Raw genomic sequence first — 23,327 nt, 5'->3', positions numbered from 1 at the left:
TACCATCTGTTGAATCAAATCAAAGTTTATTTTGATTAATTTTTAACTATTTTTTTTTCGTAACAAACACCGTGGGCGACACAGTGGCTAAATACACCCCCCCAAATCAATACAACTCTTCGTCAAATCCCCGAAGATGCATCCATACAAAAACCACACTTAGGAACTAAAATAAAAAAAACCTTATCAGAGAGAAGCTTTTGTGAATGTACTTGTGCATTATTCACCGCGAGACAATAGAAGTTTTATCGGTCGTGGACACGAAATCTTAGTTTTTAGAACGCCTCGCCGCGTTCATAACCTAAAGCCGCCTTATTTGGGCAATGGATAAACCCACAGTTAAATTCACAGTCAAAGGTAAGTTAGTGAACCGCATTTGGGTTTTAATTAACGTTGGAGTGTCGCAGACAACCACATTCAACCTCGGGATGTTGTCAACGAGTTGGGCCGCAGGAAGCTGGAGGATGAGGTGGCCAGTGTCGAGATCACTGTTCCTGAGGGAGAGAATCTCATGAGAAGGTTAGTTAACCAGAACTTAAACTTAAAACGGCTTGGCTGTTACTGTGTTAACTGTGTGCGTGATTAAACATTGCTGAAATGAGTAACATCGAAGAAACCAATCATCAGGAATTCCACAATTAAGATAAAGAAACTATTATTAACGGTCGCAAAACAATTCAGCAAAACAGTCGATTAAAACCCGCAGCACACAATGTTCCGTCTGAAATTGTCGAATTTAATGCGGAAGTGGGAGTACGTAGGGCTGAAACCGTGAGTAACCTTGCGCAACAATTCAAGGTTTTAGAATTGCGGATCAAAAAACCGGAGCACTTTCACGCGATCACTGTTGTCGAAAATGCGAGCCAGTTACGGTCAGTCATGTTCAGCCGCAAGTATCAATACAAGTTAGTATTTGTGAACGTTGTTTTGGTTTAAATTTAACGAAATTATCATGTTTTTATGTCGATTTGCGGTGTGGAACCATCCTGTTGTTTCGTGTTCCAGTTTCAGTTCGTTAGAAAGTGTCACTTGATCTGGTTGTAAGTAAAAGTGTAACGACTCAGTCAGTCAGGTATGCAGCTAAATGGTCCGCAGTTTTGTTTCTATTTTCCCCAGCGTCAAATTCTGAGTAACAGATGCGTTGTTGATGCGGAGGGGAATTCCCAATCAGGAATAATTACAACAGGTTTTGCTGCTGGTAAACAGTTACAGCACCAACACTGATAGATACATAGAATTTTTGAATTAAATCGGAACGTCACTGGCTTTTTGTTATCATCGTGGGTCTTATCGTCAAAATTGTATCGCCGTAACTATTTATCTAACGCCGGCAGTTACGTTGGTCTGTTCGGCTGTGAACGTGCTCCTTAAACAGTTAATCATTAATTATGGATGATCGCAGTCCGTTGTTGCAGTGCCACGATGAAGACGACCGGTGAGATTGCTTTTAATTATCGAGGTCGTATTAAAAATATGTCGGTCAAGTAAAATCGTTTGATTTATGCCCTAATAATTGTTTTATTTGCGTTGCTTTACAATAGAATTAGATAAAAGCAATATACAATCGAAGGACGGATAAAAATGCCGCACGTTCACTCTTGAGATTGTTTGCGCAACTCAATGAACTGGATTATTTAATAAATAACACTTCTTTAAATAGTAAACAAGTATTTCTGTCGTACATCATGCTAATCACGTAGTGTGGTAGTTAATTGAAACATGTGGGGCTTATTTTGTTATATTTTTCTAAGAAGAATGGATTTTTTCAAGTATAAAATGTTTTAAGTTATTTAAATGTTAACAGCAATTATATCGGGGAATACTTAAACATGTTTTACGTTTAAATAATCTTAACCTTCTGAAATATTTGTATAATTAGAAATTATCTTAATTAGAATGTTTCTATTTAAACTCACATTTATCGCAAATTTCAGTAGTTAAAAATACATATTTTATTGACATTGGCTAAAGTTGTAATCCACATTTGTTTTAATATATGTAGATTATTGGAAAATTGTATAAGTCATATATAATTATAATAATAAATATGAGATAATTATTCTTGTAATACCTGTTAACTTGTCAATAAAACTGATAACATTGTGGGTATATTATGCTATAACATGAATAATAATACACAGAAATAATACGATAATTTTCAAGATATAAAATATTGTGACTAACTGTTATATTATGTTAACTGCTCTGATATAATTATCAAAATAATGCGTTTTAATTGAATGAGTTTGATTTGATAAAAATCCAATATTAGTAAATTATTTTACCTGATTCAGATAAATTGACACTTATTATTTGAGTCTCATATTATTAAAATCAAATATTATTAATTAAAACATAAAGTGTTATTGTGTGCTGCCATCTCTACTACAGTAGTCACAAACCGTCACGTAATTTCTTCTTAGAGTTTAGTTTAAAATACAGTGTGGCCCATGTGAAAACGAGACACCTCCATAAAATTTGTATTTTTTGTTTGATTTAATTAAACTTTTTTTTTCAATTGTAAAGGATTAAAATATATATACACTTGTGGACAAAATGTCACGTTTTCTAATCTAATCTAACTATACCATTGGATTAAGCACCTTTTAAAATGGGTATTTATCAAATTTTATAAAAAAATATGTATATTCTTAATTTTGTGAAAAATTAAAAATCATATTTTTATGAGTATTCTGTCGACTGAACTGTCAAAAATAGCACAAATTATTAATAATTATTATTATTATTTTGTCTATATATTTTTATGCTTTAAAATTGAAAAAAAAGATTGTCCAAATCGGACGAAAAATACAATTTTTATGGAAAACTCTCACTTTCAAATGGACCACACTGTATATTTTTTTATTATTTAAAACAATCAGAGTTGGTTTTAAGATTATTGGTACATTTGAAAGCTCAAAATAATAAAATACCAGTCCAAAGTTGTTAAATCAATTAAAATTGATTTGTCAATTGGATAATGTTATTGAACTGTTTTAGATGATGAACAGCATGTTTCAATAAAATAGGAGAAATATAATTTGAAAGATAAGTTATTTATTCGGAACATATATGTAAAGTTTTATATTAATATATTCAACTGTTAATATTAACATTAATAATTGAAACCAGAAAAATTTAATTTAACAAGTCGATTGAAAACATTTGTTTTTAACATAACAAGAAAAAAATAATTTGACAGGTCGATTTGGATATTGATTGAGTAATGGTCTCATGATTCAACTGTCATATATTATGAGTAAACCATATTAAATCTAACCAGAGAAATAGAATTTGTAGAGTAATGGTTTCATTATTCAACATAGGGATCATAAGTAGCATTATTAAATGCTAATTAGAGTATAGAGTAAATTTGAGTAACAGGTTGTATGCCTATTCGGTAATGACGTCATTATCAACCTAATAAATAATATAAAGTAATGGTCATATTACAGGACTACAAATAACCTTATTATAATAAAATTACATAAATATAATTTGGTTTCTAGATTTAGTCTGTTTATATATTCACTGAGTAATAGTTTCAATATTTATTTGAATTCTAAACAACATTATTAAATATTTGGTAGATTGGTAAAATAAAGATATACTCGTTGTTTAAGAAATATTTATTTATAAACCAAGTAAACTTAAATACCGATTGAATAATGGCTCCATTTTTAAACTAATATGAATATTAAACCAGATCATAAAAATATAATTTGATAGCTCCGCTAATTAAAGCCGTATAACCATTGAATAATAACTTCATTATTTAACTGTTATGGAATATGAGTCGTTTTGTCAAACCTGATCACGAAAATGTAATTTGACAACTGATCTTCAAGTAAAGAACGACTTAATCAAATCATTCAGTAATGATCTCATTATTTAACTGATGTGAATTATGGATATATTGAATAATCATCCTATTATTCAACACACGTTAATTATATTGGGAAATAGATTAATCGATAGAGTACAGTGATGTATTGATTAAGTAATGACCTCATTATTTGACTGTTATTGATTTTATTATTTACATCAAATTTTGATTGAACGGTCAAAAATTTATTAAATATGAACATTATCAAATAAGATCCGTAAGAAATAAATTGACAGATAGGTGGACTTACGTTCGATACCAATGGATAAAGACTAATATGATACAACTTCTTTAAATAAACCAGATCATCAAACCTAACTTAACCAACTATTGAGTAATGACGTCATTATTCAACTGATATTAATTAAACATGTAAACCGTTAAAATTTCCTACCAATACCACAATGGTTTTAAAATATATAAAAAATTTGTTTTTGACACAATATTTTTCCATGAAACAGAACAGCAGCGGACGCCTTCGGCTTCGAACCGCTCATCAACCAGCATCACAGCGAAAACGAGCCGGTGGTGCACAGGACACCGTCCGGCGACCACCTCAGCGGCGACGACGCCAAAATCCGGATCAGCATCGAGGGCATGACCTGTCAGTCGTGCGTGCGCACCATCGAAGAGACCGTCAGCCAGAAACCCGGTATATATTCAATAAAAGTCAGCCTGCAGGATAAGTGTGCGTTCGTCCACTACGACACGAAAACCGTCAGCGAGGATGGCGTCTGCGAGTACATCGACGACATGGGCTTCGAGGCCAGTTTGCCGCTGCTGAAAGACGGACACAGGGTGCAGAACTGTGTGGTGCACATAAACGGTATGACGTGCAACTCGTGCGTGCAAAGCATCGAAGGTATGATCTCGACCAAGGAGGGCGTGGAGAGTATCAAGGTGGACCTGGCGCAGAAGCTGGGACGCATCAGGTTCGTGACGGGGAAGGTTACGCCGGATCAGCTGGCCGAACAGATCGAAGACATGGGCTTCGACGCCTACGTTACGGAAGTCGACGGCAAGCCTCACAAGAGCAACAAGCCGCCGGAAGTACATCCGGAAGGGTCGACTAGCTTAGCTAAAAACCTGGACAAGTGTAACTTACACATAAAAGGCATGACGTGTGCGTCGTGCGTTGCTGCCATCGAAAAACACGTACACAAGATCCATGGCTGTGAAAAGATATTGATATCGTTGTTGGCGGCGAGGGCCGAAATACAGTACGACCCTCTGGTCATCAGTCCTAACGAAATAGCAGCCTCCATCACTGACCTAGGGTTTCCCACCACTGTGTTCCAACAGGCGGGAGTCGGCGAAGCCGAAGTAAGCCGTTTCCTCAACCACCCTTAAAGTAGTACCTAAACTGTTGATTTTCTAGGTGGACATAGAGATTAAAGGCATGACCTGCTCGAGCTGCGTCCACAAGATCGAAACCAAAGTCTTTCAACTAGAGGGCGTGCTCAGTGCGAAAGTGGCCCTGACGACGTCCAGGGGCAAGTTCCGGTACGACCCGGAAGTAACGGGGGCCCGCAACATCATCGAAGAGATACAGAAGCTGGGCTTCGAGGCGCGGGTGCACAACAGGGAACGCGGCGCCGACGACTACCTCCAGCACAAGGCGGAGATCAGGAAGTGGAGGCGGGCCTTCCTGTTCTCGTTGGCGTTCGGCGGTCCGTGCATGATCGGCATGATGTACTTCATGGTGGTGATGCAGGCGAGCGGCAAGTCGCACGAGGAGATGTGCTGCCTGGTGCCCGGACTGTCGCTGGAGAATTTCCTGATGTGGGCGTTGAGCACGCCCGTCATGATCTTGGGGGGTCGCCACTTTATAGTTCAGGCGTACAAGGCGTTGAAACACGGCACGACCAACATGGACGTACTGATTGCCATGGCTACCACTATTTCGTACGCTTACAGCGTGTGCGTGGTGGTTGCCTATATGATTATGAGGCAGAATACGTCACCGCAAACGTTCTTCGACACGCCACCTATGCTGTTGGTGTTTATCAGTCTTGGAAGGTGGCTGGAGCACATTGCTAAAGGTAAAACATCAGAGGCGCTCAGCAGGTAACTTGTTTCAACATGCAAGGTTGTTTGTTGTCTTAACAGTTGTGGTTTTAGGTTGTTGTCATTGAAGGCAACGGAAGCAATCATAATAAAGCTTGGCAAAGAAGGTGAAGTCCTTGAGGAGCAACAAGTACAAGTGGATTTGGTTCAGAGGGGTGATTTTATGAAAGTGGTGCCTGGTGCTAAAATACCATGCGATGGAAAAGTTGTACAGGTACTTTCTGTTCCCACCAAATTAAATTCCTCCATTAAATTATGCAGTAATCTAATATAATTATTATTGTAGGGTAACTCAATGTGCGACGAAAGCCTGATAACCGGCGAAAGCATGCCGGTGCCGAAGATCATCGGCAGCTCAGTGATCGGCGGCTCCATCAACCAGCACGGTCTACTAATAGTCGAGGCGACCCACACCGGCGAGGCCACCACCCTGTCGCAAATCGTCAAACTGGTCGAAGAGGCGCAAACCTCCAAGGCACCCATCCAACAGTTGGCCGACAAAATCGCCGGCTATTTTGTGCCCATCGTCGTCTTCCTGAGCTTCCTGACGCTGATCACGTGGTCGATAATCGGCGCCATCAATTTGGACTATTTGCCGCTGTCGAAGCACGAGCTGCACGATTTTAACAAGACGGAGGTGATTTTGCAGTTCGTCTTCAGGTGTGCACTCAGCGTGTTGGCGGTGGCGTGTCCCTGTGCGTTGGGTCTGGCTACACCCACCGCTGTTATGGTCGGAACAGGTACTGCTTTTTCTCACTAAATATATATTCGGTGTTAACAATATGCAATGACATTAATTTTCTGTTTGTATACCGTTCATTTCCTTCATTTACATTATTTCTCAGTTATTCATTACTTCATTGTTAATATTGTTCTTAAATTCAGATATATGCCTCCTTCATTTATGTTGATTGTTTATTTTATCTTCATTTAAGAATATACTCATTTTATAATCTTTATTATTTATTATTTACATTCTTCTTTTTTATTGCTCATTAGTTAATTTTTCTTCAATTTTAGAATATCATCAGTGTTTTTTATTTTAATTTAGTTTGGTAATTGGTTTCTTCATTGACAACTTGTCTTCATATTCATTATTTTATAATCTTTATTTATCTTATTTCTCATGAATGTCCCCTTTCTTAACGTTTCCTTTAGATATTCTTCATTCTTTACTTTCTTATATCTATATGTCGGAGGGTTCATGTGAAACGCAAGTAGTACTATGGGTTGCATACTTATAGTACTTGGGTGGAATCAGCGGAAGTGCTAAGCAGGGGATGGTACTCGAACCGAGGGTGACGGTAGAGGAGACCTGCGAGGGCGGACAGTTAAGCTCCGTCAGGGAAGCTACGTGGAAGTCTTGGCTTGGCATAACCGTCGGGATCACCGCGTTTCATACGACTCCTACCTAATTGTTTGACTATTAGTTGTAATCCTGTGCCTGTTAGTTCAATTACATTGTAAGGACTATTTGCGTGTTATTTAATATTCGAAATGGCCGATAATCCTGACCGCGCTGCGACATCAGAAGTGGGATCTGAATCAAGATTTGAATCAGGATCAGGATCTGGATCTGGTGGAAGTGAAGTGAAGTGGGAGTCGCTATTGGAACAACAAAATAGGAACTTTTTGGCTCTTCTACAAGCTCTGCGGCCACCGTCGAATCAGGTCAGTGTAGAATTGCCAGAGTTTGATCCGGATACAGAGAACGCTGATGCACAAGCTTGGATCTCGACGGCAGATATGTGCATTTCGGACAAATCAATGAGTGGTGCTCCCTTGATAATTTTGCTTAGTAAAGCTTTAAGGGGTCAAGCATCCTCTTGGCTATCAAAAGTGACATACCCGGAGATGACGTGGTCGGAATTTAAAGACATTTTTGCGTCAAGATATCATTGTCCCGAAACAACAGCGACTGTTTTTCTAAATTTCCTAAACAATAAGCCAAAGGATGATGAATGTCTTGCATCGTATGCAGCTCGCCAAATGACGTCGCTAATGACTAGGTGTTCGAATCTGACAAGAGAAGAAATTCTAGCGAGTGCAGTTCTTGCACATATCGCATCATTCGAACCCAGGACTCGTCGACTTGCGATTACCTCCGACATCGATACAAGAGCTAAACTGCTAAAAGAACTGACCGTTTTTTTCTTATATGAAAAGGAAATCAACGACGAACGACTTCGACCACAACCCCAATAAAAAGCCTAAATTACCAATGGCTTCAACAATATGTTACAATTGTGGGAAATTGGGTCATAAATCGGACAAGTGTCGGAGCTCAAGAAATGATGAGAACCAGATGTCGAGACCCAGTACCTCGAGTGGACACCCATCATTCAATGGACCAAATTCAACGAAGCCATCGATTGCCTGTTTCAAGTGTGGACGACAGGGACACTTTGCATCACGTTGTACTGTACCCAACCACTTAGACGCCAATCCGTAGTCGAAGGGATCAAGTACCGAGCGTCGCGAGTTAAATAAGTATATCTAACAGTTTAGATAAAACTTTATTTTCTACAATTTACACTGTTCAATATAGATGCTTTATGTACAATAATTTCTGCTAGACTGCCATCCATCCCCTTGGATGGGCCTATTTAAAATAGGGAATGTTTACGTTAACCCCATTAAGGGATACTCTTAATAAGTGGGCGAAAACATTCCCATGCCTAAACCACGAAGAGATAAGATAACTAACTATATACAAAACTATATCTAACATAAACACTAATATAAACACTAATACATTTAACTCCTCCCTTCTTAGAGAGGGCCTTAGAAGGAAAGAAAAAAAAAATATTATTATTATCTTATTTAAACATATATACATACATACATATATATAAATATATATATATACTTTTTTTTTTTTTTTAAGGGCCGTACATAATAATATTTACAACAATACATACATAATAATACCTATACAATAATATACTAATAATACATAATACATTACAATTATACTGTTATGCGCTGCCTAGAACTCATGTATTGGTCGAAGGAACAGGGAATACAATTCTTGAATTAGAGTAGTATAAATCTACTAGGAATATAATAAATACTGTATTATACTGTAATATTTATGTGTTTGTTTTTTTTTATATATATATATTTTAACTGTTCGATTAATATGAATTTTAGGTAGTCTGGGAAGAGTATTTTTAAATTATTCGGTATATTTGAGATTTGCATTAGAATGGTATCGGTTAGACAGTGGTCTTCTTAGGTTGTTTTTGTTATAATTTGTATTGACTGTTTGTATTTTTTGTGTTAAATTTTTATTTACTACATAGGGTTTGAACTTGTTGGCAAGCTTGTTCCTGTGGTCAGTTTTGTGATAGACTATTGTACCAGGTGTATACTCCAGTGGTTCGTGTCTATTTTTATTAATATTGGTAATGTTCTTTGTTTTATCGGTAATTAATTTTTCTTTGATGTTTTTATATATTTCTTGAGTTAATTCTTTATGTTTGAGAATATAATTATTCATCATTTTTTTGTTAATGTCAATGTCGAAAGGTGAGTTCGTTTTAAGGTGGCCGTTAATTAGATCGCTCGGTTTGTGTTTTGTTGCTGAATGGATGCTGTTATTATAACCTAGTATGGCTAATGGCATTAGGTCTATGATGCTTTGGTCTTTTTCTTTTGTTTTTAATATTCGTAGGTGTTCAATTAGACTAGAGTGTAATCGTTCGATAGGACCATTTGAGGTGTGTGTGTGTGGGGTTGTGAAATGTATTTTAATTTGATGAAGATCCGTAAATTCTTTGAAAACTGTATTTTTAAATTCTGTGCCATTATCGCAGATAATAATTGATGGTGAATTATGATGGCTCATGAAAATAATAAGGGCTTTAATTATATTTATTCCGTTTGGGGAAGTTACCGGGTATGCTTGAGCATATTTTGAAAATGAGTCTACTATCGTCAAAAATTTTTGTGTGTTTGCTGAAAATATATCGATATGTACAATTTCGAATGGGTGAGACGGCGTAGGTGAAACATTGAGGATTTGTTTAGGGGGGTTTCGGTCGTATTTTAATGTTTGACAAATTTGACAGTTGTTTATGTACATTGAAATTGTATTAGTCATATTAGGCCAATAATACCGGTTTCGCAGTTGCATTGTTGTTTCATTGATACCTCGATGGTTTGTTTTACCTTCGTGGTATTTTTGAATAATGTGTGTTTGTTCATGATCATCTTCGACGTCTTGTAAGATTTCGTTACAAATGACTAACTTAAGAGCAGAATTTCTGAAGTTAGATTGTAGTGTACAATTTAATAGATTGAAGTACTCTTTTTGATTTATTAAAATTGCAAAGGTTTTGTTACTGGTCGTAAATTCTTTAAATATTTTTATTATATCTTGCTCAAAATTTATTTTTGTAACTTCGATGGTTGTTCGATTTTTGTTGTCAAATAGTTTTTTCAAGACAGGTTTCTTTGGGTTTTGTAACACTACGTTGATAATAATTTGATCTTTGAACATATTTAAGGGCTTTTCTGAAATTGGGATATTTAAAATAGGATTCTCTAAGCTCGTGTGGACGGTTGCATTATCGTTAATTTCTAAATTGTCTTTTGGTTGAGCATTTTCTAGTGTTTCTAGGATTTCGTCTAGGTCTTCGACATCTGACATTTCGGGGGCATTTGCCAGAATAGATTCTAGTTCTGCCATTGGATCAAGTTCGTTATTGTGCATATTACATTCGGTTATTTTTATTCTGGAGAGTGCATCAGCATTAGTGTTCGATGAACCTTTTTTGTATATAATTTCGTAATTATATTCATCCAATTTAAGACGCCAACGGGTGAGTCGTGAATTAGGATCTTTGACTGAAAATAACCAATGTAATGGTTTATGATCCGAAAAAATTTTAAATTTTTGACCATACAGGTAAGGGCGGAAGTACTTTGTTGCCCAAACTATTGCCAACAATTCGCGCTCAATGGAGCTATAATTACATTCAGCTTCGTTAAGGGTTCTGGACGCATATGCAATGGGTTTATCTTTGCCAGGCTCTCCTTGTGACAGAACGGCGCCTATTGCGAAATTGCTCGCGTCTGTTGTCAAATTGAAGGTTTTTGTGAAATCTGGATATTGAAGGATTGGGTCGTTCATTAACAGTTCTTTACAATTATTAAAACAATTTATGTATTCCGGTGTTAAAGTGATTTTTGCATTTTTCTTTAATAGTTTGGTCATTGGTTTGGTCAAATGTGCGAAGTTGGGAATGAAGCGCCTGTAGTAACCTAAAAGTCCAAGGAAGCTTTTTATTTCTTTACTAGTTTTGGGAATTGGAAATTTTTTTATTGCGATTATTTTGTCTGGATTTGGTTTAATACCTTCTTTTGTAATTATATGCCCTAAGAATGATGTTTCTTTTTTTAAGAATTCGCATTTGTCTAGTTGAATTTGAAAGTGTGCCTTGCGTAGCTTACCGAACACGAGTTCAAGATTGTTAATGTGTTCTTGAAGGGAGTTTGAGAAAACGATAATATCGTCTAGGTACACAAGACAGATTTTTCCAATCAATTCTCTCAGGATATTGTCCATAACTCGTTGGAAAGTCGCCGGGGCGTTCTTTAGACCGAAAGGCATGCGGACGTATTCGTAATGGCCGTTTTCGGCATTAAAAGCCGTTTTTTGTACATCGTCAGGGTGCATTTCGATTTGATGGAAACCGCTGGCTAAATCTAGAGTGGAGAAATAATTACAACGTCCTAGTTTGTCCAGGACATCAGTTATGTTTGGTATTGGATATTTATCGTCTATTGTTTTTTCATTTAATTTGCGATAATCCACAACTATTCGCCATTTTTTCTTTCCGGAAGCGTCTGATTTTTTAGGTACTACCCAAATAGGGGCGGACCAAGGAGAGTGGCTAGGACGGATTATGCCCTGTTCTAACATATTGTTAATTTGATTCTTTACCTCCTCGCGATGTACGAAGGGATATCTGTATGTTTTAGTAAAAACAGGTATTTCGTCTGTAGTACGAATCCTATGTGTAATTTGATTGCTGAAGGTTAGACTATCATCTGGTTTAAAGAAGACGTCTTTATATTTTCTGCATAGTTTGATAATTTCTTTTTTTTCTTCTGAATTTAGATGATCAGTCCTAATAACTTCGGAAATATTTCTTAATTTAGTTTCTTTTGCTGTTATATGAAAATTATACAGCTCGAAATTATTGTCTGCTTTGTAGGCTTTTAGCGGGTAAAGTAAGGAAAAATTAATTTCGTCATCTGATACATTTGAAATTTCTATAAGTGCTTTACCATTTTTAGCTGTCGTTAATATTTCAGGAATTTTGCAATTTTGAATTGTTTGTTTTGGAATTAATATATTACCTTCGGAGATTGTTGTAGGCACTTGTAATGTTATTGTGGTGTTACCGGGAATAAGTTTTTGAATTAATATGTTATTACTAGTCTGTAGATAGAGAATTTTATTATTTGCATTTGGGGTGCTTAGAATGTTATTAGGAATATCTAGTTTTATTTGTAGGATATGCATATTATCTACTCCTATTAGACCGTCAAAAATTTCGTGAAATTTAAATAAATGAAATGTTATCACCTCATTACTATTAAATTCTGGAAATGCCTTTATTTGCATGACCTCGTCGTGTTTGGATGATGCAAATGCTGTTGTAACAATAAATGGTTCTTTGATTATTTTGTGAGGGTAATGTTTATGAGCGATTAAAGGATTAAGAAAAGATTTTGTAGAGCCTGTGTCGATAAGTAATTTTAATTGAGGGTTTTTTATTTGGATGTAAGGAAGTTTTTTTCCGTTGGGATTTGTGTGGAATTCAATTACTTTGTCGGTTTTGAATATTGGTCGTCCCGAAAATTTTCATAATAAGGACTCTCTTCGTTAAATTCGTAAGTAGTCTCGTTTTGATTGGTTTTAGTGTCGACTGGATTATTGTTTTCTAAGTTATAGAGCTCTTCAAACTGAAATTTAGGTGACTGATTTTGACGAGAATTGATTGTTTTGGCTCTAACGTGGGATACACCACTCATTGGTGTAGGGTGTTGGGTTCTGTTTTGTTTAGTTCGAAAATTTACAGGGTTACGGGGAAAGTTTTGTTGTCTGTTGGGGACGCCTTGACCATGCTGGCGATTTTGGGAACCTTGGGAAAAATTTTGATTGAGTGGTCTATTATAATTTCTTTGGTTTTGGGAACCTTGGGAAAAATTTTGATTGGGTGATCTATTATAATTTGTTTGAACTTGAGAAGCATAGTAATTGAATTTTTCTTCGCTTTTTACGAATTCAAGAGCTTCTAACATATTTCTTGGACTTTTTACCCTTAACATTGAGGCTAATATAGTTGGTTTTACATTTGCTTGGAATACCGTTAGGGCGCTTTGGTTAAAATGTTCTAATTTCATGTGTCGCATTTCTGGATTCGGTTCATTTAGGGTTACATAATTATTAAAAATATTGCATAATTCGTAAATTTTATTGTAATAATCCGAAGCGGTTTCGCTGCGGCTTTGCCGTAACTGGTGAAGATCGTACAACAAACTATGCTCATTTCTAATATCACCAAAGTGTCTAATCAATTCCGTTCTAATTTGTGTAATCGAAGTTGCGTTTGAGTTTTCAATAACTGCGAGGGCTGGGCCTCGTAGTTTATTAGTAATAGAAGCGGTGATGTAGTCGTTTATTAAACTTTCGGGGTCCTTAATATCATAAAATTTGTTAACTACTTTTTCCAGTCTCCCAATAAAAAATCGAAGTTTGGACGAATCACCATCAAAGGTAGGAATGGTATCCATCATGTCTTTAATTGTAATTTGAGCCATTTTGATTTACTTGTTTGTTTTTACTAGTTAATAAATTTAATTTTGAAATTAATATCGAGTTCTAGCAGTTTTTAGTACTCTAATTCTGAATTGCTTCAATTTCAATTCTTTAAAATGTTAATGGGAAAACATGAGTTACTTACATAAAATTTATAATTTTATCCCCGTTGCGTGGACTTCTCCTCGATGGACGTAGTTCAGCGTGTGGGATGGTTTAATTTGTGGTTTCCTTCTGGTTTCTCCGCGATGGACGTAACTAGTTGGGAGTTCCACTTGTTTGATTTCCTGAATCTCTTCTTACTGGTTTCTCCACGATGGACTTAACTCAGTTGGATTCTCGTAGATTCTTCTTGTTGTGTTGCATCTATGTGTTGCTCTGGATTTCCTCGATGGATGGTCCTCGGCTGATTGTGTTTAATTGTAGTATTTGTTCCTTAGATTTTCCTTAATGGATGCTTCTTCGGAATGTGGTTCTTTCACTTCCAAACGATTGAAATCGACGTGATAGTTTCACTGAAGTGAACCGTACGACTGCGCCAGTTAAATAAGTATATCTAACAGTTTAGATAAAACTTTATTTTCTACAATTTACACTGTTCAATATAGATGCTTTATGTACAATAATTTCTGCTAGACTGCCATCCATCCCCTTGGATGGGCCTATTTAAAATAGGGAATGTTTACGTTAACCCCATTAAGGGATACTCTTAATAAGTGGGCGAAAACATTCCCATGCCTAAACCACGAAGAGATAAGATAACTAACTATATACAAAACTATATCTAACATAAACACTAATATAAACACTAATACATTTAACTCGCGTCAATATGTGTTTGGTAAACACACCTGCAGCCACTTTAAAACATAAGGGTGAGAAGTTTTCATTTTGTTTTGATTCCGGGTCGGAATGTTCGCTCATTAAAAAATCTATATCACTTAAGCTTAATGGTAAACGATTTTCTGATGTTGTTGTTATGACTGGCATGGGACAGATGAGTATAAACAGTACCTAACAAATTTAGGCTGTTGTTGAAATTTATAATATCTCTCTTGAAGTATTGTTTCACTTTTTACCGGATTATTGTTAGCAACATGACACAATGATTGACCGAGAAATTTTGAGTAAAGGATTAGCTGTTCATATGACATTTGAGGAACTTAGCCTAAAGAAAATCAATGTAGTTAACATGTGCGTTTTAAACGATTCCTACAAAATTAATTTTCAAAATTTAGACATAGAAACTGACAAAAGCTAGATTTTCTTTTAATACGGAGAAATGTTCTTTTCTTAAAAAAAGTCTATTCAATATCTTGTATATCAAGTTTATGAAGTATGCAAAATTTACATAAATATCATAAAGTCATGTTTGATCGCTCTAAAGTCAGACACCAAACAAAATTTGATCCTATGTTTAGAATTGTTTTCTTCCTGATAGAGGTATTGAATGGTAATCTATATTTTTGAAGTCATTAAGTAGCAATCGAACTTATAAGTAAGCGCATGAAAAATCGTGGAAAATGCCAGAAAGTTATATTCCAGTTGAACTTGAAGGCGTTGAAAGAGACGTCAGTTTGAGTCCCAGTAGTGAGACTGTGGATTGTCTTACATGTGTCGATCTGTAACTGCAAGTGCAAAATCAGTTGGTTTTGATCATGGCGCAGGGGGCAGAGGCAATGTAGAGACGTTGTGTGTAGATGATCATTGTTTAGACGATGATTCATGTGTTTAATTGGGAATATTAACAAAGGCATTTGAATTATTATCAATGTTCATGTTTGGATATTTTGAAATAGATCTAAACAGTACCTGTGTTGAATGGAATCGGTTGTCTTATTTTGGGAAAGAGTTAATTGTAAAAATGTAATAATTATTTTATGAGTGTCTTGTAACAGATATTTATTTGGTATGACCGCATAAAGAAAATGCCAGAAAACTTTGTACCCAATGACGATGATTTAATCACTTTTTCTGAAGAAGAAGAATCAACGTAAATAATAGTTTAAATCTTAATTTTATTCATTTTTTTATATTTTTTATTATTATTTTATCATTGGACTGAAAACTGTGTGGACACTGATTAAGTTGAGAGCCGTCGCTGGTAAAGTGGCGAAGAGATTTTATCGCTGGTTAAGTGATAATTTCTAGTGAGAGCCGTCGCTGGTAAAGTGGCGAAGAGATTTTATCGCTGATTAAGTGATAATTTCTAGTGAGAGCCGTCGCTGGTTAAGTGGCGAAGAGATTTTATCGCTGGTTAAGTGATAATTTCTGTTGAGAGTCATCGCTGGTTAAGTGATGACGAGTCTGTATTGCTGGTTAAGTGATGCAGATCTTGAGGTTTTCATGTCCATAGATAAACTCTAGTCTTATATTCGAAAATATCGTAGATGTAACACGCATTGGGGCAAACTTTTATGCATTTGATTTGAAAGGTTGATAAAACTAACGTCTGATTGTCTGATATTAGTCAGGAAAAGCCGAATGAACTATTACTGTTTGAACTTAATTTGCAGGAAAATCACACGAGGACGTGTGACTTGTCAGAATGGCCGTGTCGGAGGGTTCATGTGAAACGCAAGTAGTACTATGGGTTGCATACTTATAGTACTTGGGTGGAATCAGCGGAAGTGCTAAGCAGGGGATGGTACTCGAACCGAGGGTGACGGTAGAGGAGACCTGCGAGGGCGGACAGTTAAGCTCCGTCAGGGAAGCTACGTGGAAGTCTTGGCTTGGCATAACCGTCGGGATCACCGCGTTTCATACGACTCCTACCTAATTGTTTGACTATTAGTTGTAATCCTGTGCCTGTTAGTTCAATTACATTGTAAGGACTATTTGCGTGTTATTTAATATTCGAAATGGCCGATAATCCTGACCGCGCTGCGACATATACATTATCCTGATATTTAATGCATATACATAAATTTTATATTTATATTGCTTCCTATTTATTCCTTCGTTGTTATCTTCTTCAAATAATCTTTTTTTCTCATCTATATGTTCATTGTATCCTTTTTCTTTATTTATAATATTTTCATATATTTATTTATTTAATATATATATATATATATATGTCGCAGCGCGGTCAGGATTATCGGCCATTTCGAATATTAAATAACACGCAAATAGTCCTTACAATGTAATTGAACTAACAGGCACAGGATTACAACTAATAGTCAAACAATTAGGTAGGAGTCGTATGAAACGCGGTGATCCCGACGGTTATGCCAAGCCAAGACTTCCACGTAGCTTCCCTGACGGAGCTTAACTGTCCGCCCTCGCAGGTCTCCTCTACCGTCACCCTCGGTTCGAGTACCATCCCCTGCTTAGCACTTCCGCTGATTCCACCCAAGTACTATAAGTATGCAACCCATAGTACTACTTGCGTTTCACATGAACCCTCCGACACGGCCATTCTGACAAGTCACACGTCCTCGTGTGATTTTCCTGCAAATTAAGTTCAAACAGTAATAGTTCATTCGGCTTTTCCTGACTAATATCAGACAATCAGACGTTAGTTTTATCAACCTTTCAAATCAAATGCATAAAAGTTTGCCCCAATGCGTGTTACATCTACGATATTTTCGAATATAAGACTAGAGTTTATCTATGGACATGAAAACCTCAAGATCTGCATCACTTAACCAGCAATACAGACTCGTCATCACTTAACCAGCGATGACTCTCAACAGAAATTATCACTTAACCAGCGATAAAATCTCTTCGCCACTTAACCAGCGACGGCTCTCACTAGAAATTATCACTTAATCAGCGATAAAATCTCTTCGCCACTTTACCAGCGACGGCTCTCACTAGAAATTATCACTTAACCAGCGATAAAATCTCTTCGCCACTTTACCAGCGACGGCTCTCAACTTAATCAGTGTCCACACAGTTTTCAGTCCAATGATAAAATAATAATAAAAAATATAAAAAAATGAATAAAATTAAGATTTAAACTATTATTTACGTTGATTCTTCTTCTTCAGAAAAAGTGATTAAATCATCGTCATTGGGTACAAAGTTTTCTGGCATTTTCTTTATGCGGTCATACCAAATAAATATCTGTTACAAGACACTCATAAAATAATTATTACATTTTTACAATTAACTCTTTCCCAAAATAAGACAACCGATTCCATTCAACACAGGTACTGTTTATACTCGTCTGTCCGATGCCAGTCATAACAACAACATTAGAAAATCGTTTACCATTAAACTTAAGTGATATAGATTCTTTAATGAGTGAACATTCCGACCCGGAATCATAACAAAATGATAACTTCTCACCCTTATGTTTTAAAGTGCCTGAAGGTGTGTTTACCAAACACACGCTCGGTACTTGATCCCTTCGACTACGGATTGGCGTCTAAGTGGTTGGGTACAGTACAACGTGATGCAAAGTGTCCCTGTCGTCCACACTTGAAACAGGCAATCGATGGCTTCGTTGAATTTGGTCCATTGAATGATGGGTGTCCACTCGAGGTACTGGGTCTCGACATCTGGTTCTCATCATTTCTTGAGCTCCGACACTTGTCCGATTTATGACCCAATTTCCCACAATTGTAACATATTGTTGAAGCCATTGGTAATTTAGGCTTTTTATTGGGGTTGTGGTCGAAGTCGTTCGTCGTTGATTTCCTTTTCATATAAGAAAAAAACGGTCAGTTCTTTTAGCAGTTTAGCTCTTGTATCGATGTCGGAGGTAATCGCAAGTCGACGAGTCCTGGGTTCGAATGATGGGATATGTGCAAGAACTGCACTCGCTAGAATTTCTTCTCTTGTCAGATTCGAACACCTAGTCATTAGCGACGTCATTTGGCGAGCTGCATACGATGCAAGACATTCATCATCCTTTGGCTTACTGTTTAGGAAATTTAGAAAAACAGTCGCTGTTGTTTCGGGACAATGATATCTTGACGCAAAAATGTCTTTAAATTCCGACCACGTCATCTCCGGGTATGTCACTTTTGATAGCCAAGAGGATGCTTGACCCCTTAAAGCTTTACTAAGCAAAATTATCAAGGGAGCACCACTCATTGATTTGTCCGAAATGCACATATCTGCCGTCGAGATCCAAGCTTGTGCATCAGCATTCTCTGTATCCGGATCAAACTCTGGCAATTCTACACATATATACATATATATATATATATATATATATATATATATATATATATATATATATATATAATAATCCTTATCTTTATAATATCTTCATTATCCATTTTCTTGATTTTTTTTTAATTCTGGAGTATTTTCACTATTGCTTCATTTCTTAGTTTCTCTTTGAGTTTCAGTTTATTTATGTTGTCTCAAATTTATATAATCTTCATTTTTTGTATTCTTCATCTACATTGTTTTTTGTTACTTCATTGTTTTCATTATCTTCGTATTAAATATTATAAATTTATATTATATATAAAATTATATAATATTTGTTTATGTTGTTTCCCATTGATTTCTTCATTCTTAATATTGTCTTCATCTTTATATAATCGTCCTTACTCATTTTTGTATTTTTATATTTATATTTATTTTTTATCCTAATTGTTTTTTTTTCGTTATTTATATTATCTTCTTTAATATTAACATTTTCTTCAAATTTTGACTATCTTCATTATTTATTTGATCTTTATTTACCTTTTTTCTCATTGGTTCCTTCATTATTAATATCCTTAGTTCATTATATATTTATATTCTTCATCGAATCTTCAAGTTTAAAATATCTTCCTTATTCTCTGATTATCCTGAAATTATCTTCATTGCTTACTTTCTTCATCTATCATTATTTATATTATCTTCATTAATATTAACATTTTCTTCAAATTTTGACTCTTCATTATTTATTTGATTTTTATTTACCTTTTTAATTATTGGTTTCTTCATTATTAATATCCTTAGTTCATTATATATTTATACTCTTCACCAAATCTTCAGGTTTAAAATATCTTCCTTATTCTCTGGTTATCTTCATTACTTACTTTCTTCATCTATTATTATTTATATTATCTTCATTAATATTAACATTTTCTTCAAATTTTGACTCTTTATTATTTATTTGATCTTTATTTACCTTTTTTCTTATTGGTTACTTCATTATTAATATCCTTAGTTCATTATATATTTGTACTCTTCACCAAATCTTCAAGTTTAGAATATCTTCCTTATTCTCTGATTATCCTCAGATTATCTTCATTGCTTACTTCCTTTATCTATCATTATTTATATTATCTTCATTAATATTAACATTTTCTTCAAATTTTGAATATTTTCATTATTTATTTGATCTTTATTTACCTTTTTTCTAATAGGTTTCTTCATTATTAATATCCTTAGTTCATTGTATATTTGTACTCTTCACCAAATCTTCAAGTTTAGAATATCTTCCTTATTCTCTGATTATCCTCAGATTATCTTCATTGTTTACTTTCTTCATCTATCATTATTTATATTATCTTCATTAATATTAACATTTTCTTCAAATTGTGACTATTTTCATTATTTATTTGATCTTTATTTACCTTCTTTCTTATTGGTTTCTTCATTATTAATATCCTTAGTTCATTATATATTTATACTCTTCACCAAATCTTCAAATTTAGAATATCTTCCTTATTCTCTAATTATCCTCAGATTATCTTCATTGCTTACTTTCTTCATCTGTGTTGTTTTTTTACTATTTCATTATATCTTACAGATTTCTTCATTATATTATTATAATTATATCATTATAACTTCAGTTAATCTTCATTCCATATTTACATTCTGACAAATCTTCAATTTTAGAACAATATATTCATCATTTTCTTCTTGTTTGGCATCTTCATTGCCAATTTCTTGTTCATTGTTAAGTGTCAAGTTGTAATACTTTTGTTTACTTTTAAGGCGTTGGAGCAAGTAACGGCATCCTGATAAAAGGCGCGGAACCCCTGGAGAACGCCCACAAGGTCAAAGTGATAATGTTCGACAAAACGGGCACGATAACGAAGGGAGTGCCCCAAGTGGCCAGGATGTGGATGCAGGGCGACTCGCTGACGCCCGGCATCATCTTGAGCGTCGTCGGATGCGCCGAAACCAACTCCGAACACCCCATCGGTCTCGCCATCGTGAAGTACGTGAAGGAGGCGCTGGGCACCGACCTGTCCGGCACCAGCAGCAACTTCCAAACCGTGCCCGGCTGCGGGATGAAGTGCACCGTCGGCAATTTGGATCAGATGGTGAACAACGCCAAGAACGGCAAGGAGCTGAGCGACTTCTCGGCGCTGGTGGCGGCGGGGAGCTCCGGTTTGTTCACCGTTAACGGGGTGCAGGTCGAGGTTACGCACTCGCAGAACATGAGGCTGGGACAGTTGATTGGTATGACGCCTGGTAACCAGGTGCTGGCTGATAAGTACGAGGTGGTGATCGGGAATAGGGAGTGGATGAACAGGAACGGGTTCACGGTGTCCGCGGACGTGGACAGGAGGATGTTGGCGGAGGAGGAGCAGGGTAGGTCGGCTGTTTTGTGCTCAATCAACGGGGAGATCGTGGCCATGATCAGCATCGCCGATACGGTCAAGCCTGAGGCTCATCTGGCTGTTTATAGTCTCAAGAAAATGGGGTTGGAGGTGATACTGTTGACTGGCGACAACCGACAGACGGCTGCAAGCATCGCACGTCAAGTGGGCATCACCAAGGTGTATGCGGAAGTTTTGCCCTCGCACAAGGTGGCGAGGGTGCAGAGGATGCAGCAGAAGGGCTTCAAGGTCTGCATGGTGGGCGATGGGATCAACGATTCGCCTGCTTTGGCACAAGCTGATGTTGGAATGGCCATTGCGGCTGGTACTGACGTGGCCGTGGAGGCTGCCCATGTTGTTTTGATGAGGAACGACCTGCTGGACGTTGTCGCGTGCTTGAAGCTGAGCAAGAAGACTGTTAACAGGATCAGGTTGAACTTTTTGTTCGCCAGCATGTACAATTTATTCGGTACGAGTTAAAGATCATCTTCAAATTTCCCTTGGATAATGATTTTTATTTTTTCCAGGCATTCCTTTGGCCGCTGGAGTCTTCAGCTTCTCAGGCTTGATGTTAGCACCGTGGATGGCTAGCGCAGCAATGGCACTTAGTTCCGTCTCCGTCGTCTGTTCCAGTTTGCTGTTGAAACTGTGGCACAAACCTACGGCTATTGATTTGGAAACGGTCGACTACTTGGCTTCCAAAGATAATTGCGACGTCGACGCAATTTCGATACATCGAGGACTGGACGACGTCGAGAACATTGCACAAACTCCGACAACACTCAGCAGGTACGGAAGGTGTGATTACTGACAGGTGGAAGAGGTTGAGGGAACAATGTAAACAATGAGATTATTAGTTACTAATTTTTTAAGGGTTTTTGTACATATGAAGATATTATTTTATTTGATTCAGGTTCTTGTTGCTTGTACATATTTTTATTTCCTTATTCTTATTCTAGAATAGAGAAAGAAACGAGTAAAGTTGTAAGTGGTTTTTAAGTTCTATTTAGCTTGTTTTTTTTTGAAGCATGTTTTTGTCTGTGATTATTTTTTTTTAAAATTTTGTTGTTTTTAATAATAACATTCGTCTTTACTGCTCTACTTTTATTTTCTATGTTTGTGTTTGTCTATCCTTTCTTCTCTTACCAATTTTCTTTACTAATTTGTTTAGGTAAGTTATTCTGTAAGTTTAACATGTATCTAACCAGTTGAAAGGTAAGTTTAGTAACAACTCTTCTCAGCGAATTCTATGTAAGACAATAATCTAATTGCTAAAATTTAATTTCAAGGTTCCTGAACAAGAACAGAAAGCCTGAAGATCGACTTCTAGACGACGACGATTTAACGGTGGATTTCCAGGGGAAAAACCGCTATGATCCATCTGAACCTCTAATGTAGCATGTACTCAATAAAACCAAAACCTTTAAAACGGTTCTTAATTATTCCAGGGCGAGTTTTTACAACGTCACAAGACTGATTATTTAATCGTTGCAAAAGTTCGTTCTTTTTTATCATTTTAGTTTTTTAATATTACATTTTTAATGATCTGTTATGTTACTTAATAGTTTTTGAGGCAACGAAATTAGTTGTTTATTGTTTTGTGTTTGTGATATGTTGAAATTTATTTATTTTACAAAAGTAAATATCGTATTTTATTATGCCCAATATAAATTGTATATTATATATTATTTTTAAAATAAACAGTTATTAAACTCACATGTGTAATTATTTAATTCCACCAGTCCTAGAATATCCTAATTTATTAAATGTTATAGGAAATTAAAAGCAGAAAATTTAATATGAATCAGGAGAATTAAAAGACATGGAAGGTTATATATTACATATATTTAATAGTGAATATGTCTCGTCTACTTCTTCGATGTTCAGCACAACGTTGAGGCATTGATTGTATCAATAGGAGGATTAAGTCTTGGGTACATTGTTCCATTCTCTCTGAAGGTGTTGAGCTAATTCTTGAAGGTTATTTGTTCAATGTTTCATATGCGTCACCCCAGAATGTCCCAAAGATGTTCCATCG

At 36.0% G+C, this 23,327-nt stretch overlaps 1 protein-coding gene and 1 long non-coding RNA gene across 7 annotated transcripts; one reads left to right on the top strand and one right to left on the bottom strand.

The window, feature by feature from the left end:
* Window positions 1-97: 97 nt before the first annotated feature.
* On the bottom strand, window positions 98-358 carry LOC126265787 (uncharacterized). Its single transcript, XR_007548249.1, has 2 exons — window positions 228-358; window positions 98-166 (listed from the first exon to the last, which is right to left on the bottom strand). It is a non-coding gene; the product is annotated as an uncharacterized LOC126265787 (long non-coding RNA).
* LOC109604156 (copper-transporting ATPase 1-like) lies at window positions 159-23,003 on the top strand. 6 transcript variants are annotated; one of them, XM_049968377.1, is made up of 10 exons: window positions 159-357; window positions 408-519; window positions 4,348-5,209; window positions 5,265-5,953; window positions 6,008-6,167; window positions 6,240-6,693; window positions 20,679-21,758; window positions 21,817-22,078; window positions 22,249-22,273; window positions 22,579-23,003. In XM_049968377.1, the coding sequence occupies exons 1-10, from the start codon at window positions 324-326 to the stop codon at window positions 22,603-22,605; spliced, it is 3,705 nt and encodes a 1,234-aa protein (XP_049824334.1). In that variant the 5' UTR covers window positions 159-323; the 3' UTR covers window positions 22,606-23,003. The 6 variants fall into 6 exon arrangements, with proteins under 6 accessions (XP_049824334.1, XP_049824333.1, XP_049824335.1 ...); XM_049968376.1 differs by lacking the exon at window positions 22,249-22,273; XM_049968378.1 differs by lacking the exons at window positions 159-357; window positions 408-519; window positions 22,249-22,273 and adding an exon at window positions 577-771.
* Window positions 23,004-23,327: the final 324 nt, after the last annotated feature.

Source organism: Aethina tumida, chromosome 6, assembly GCF_024364675.1.
Source record: "Aethina tumida isolate Nest 87 chromosome 6, icAetTumi1.1, whole genome shotgun sequence".
Taxonomy (NCBI): Eukaryota; Metazoa; Arthropoda; class Insecta; order Coleoptera; family Nitidulidae; genus Aethina; species Aethina tumida.
Note: the sequence above shows the minus strand (reverse complement) of the source record. Positions and strands in the feature narration are given on the sequence as shown.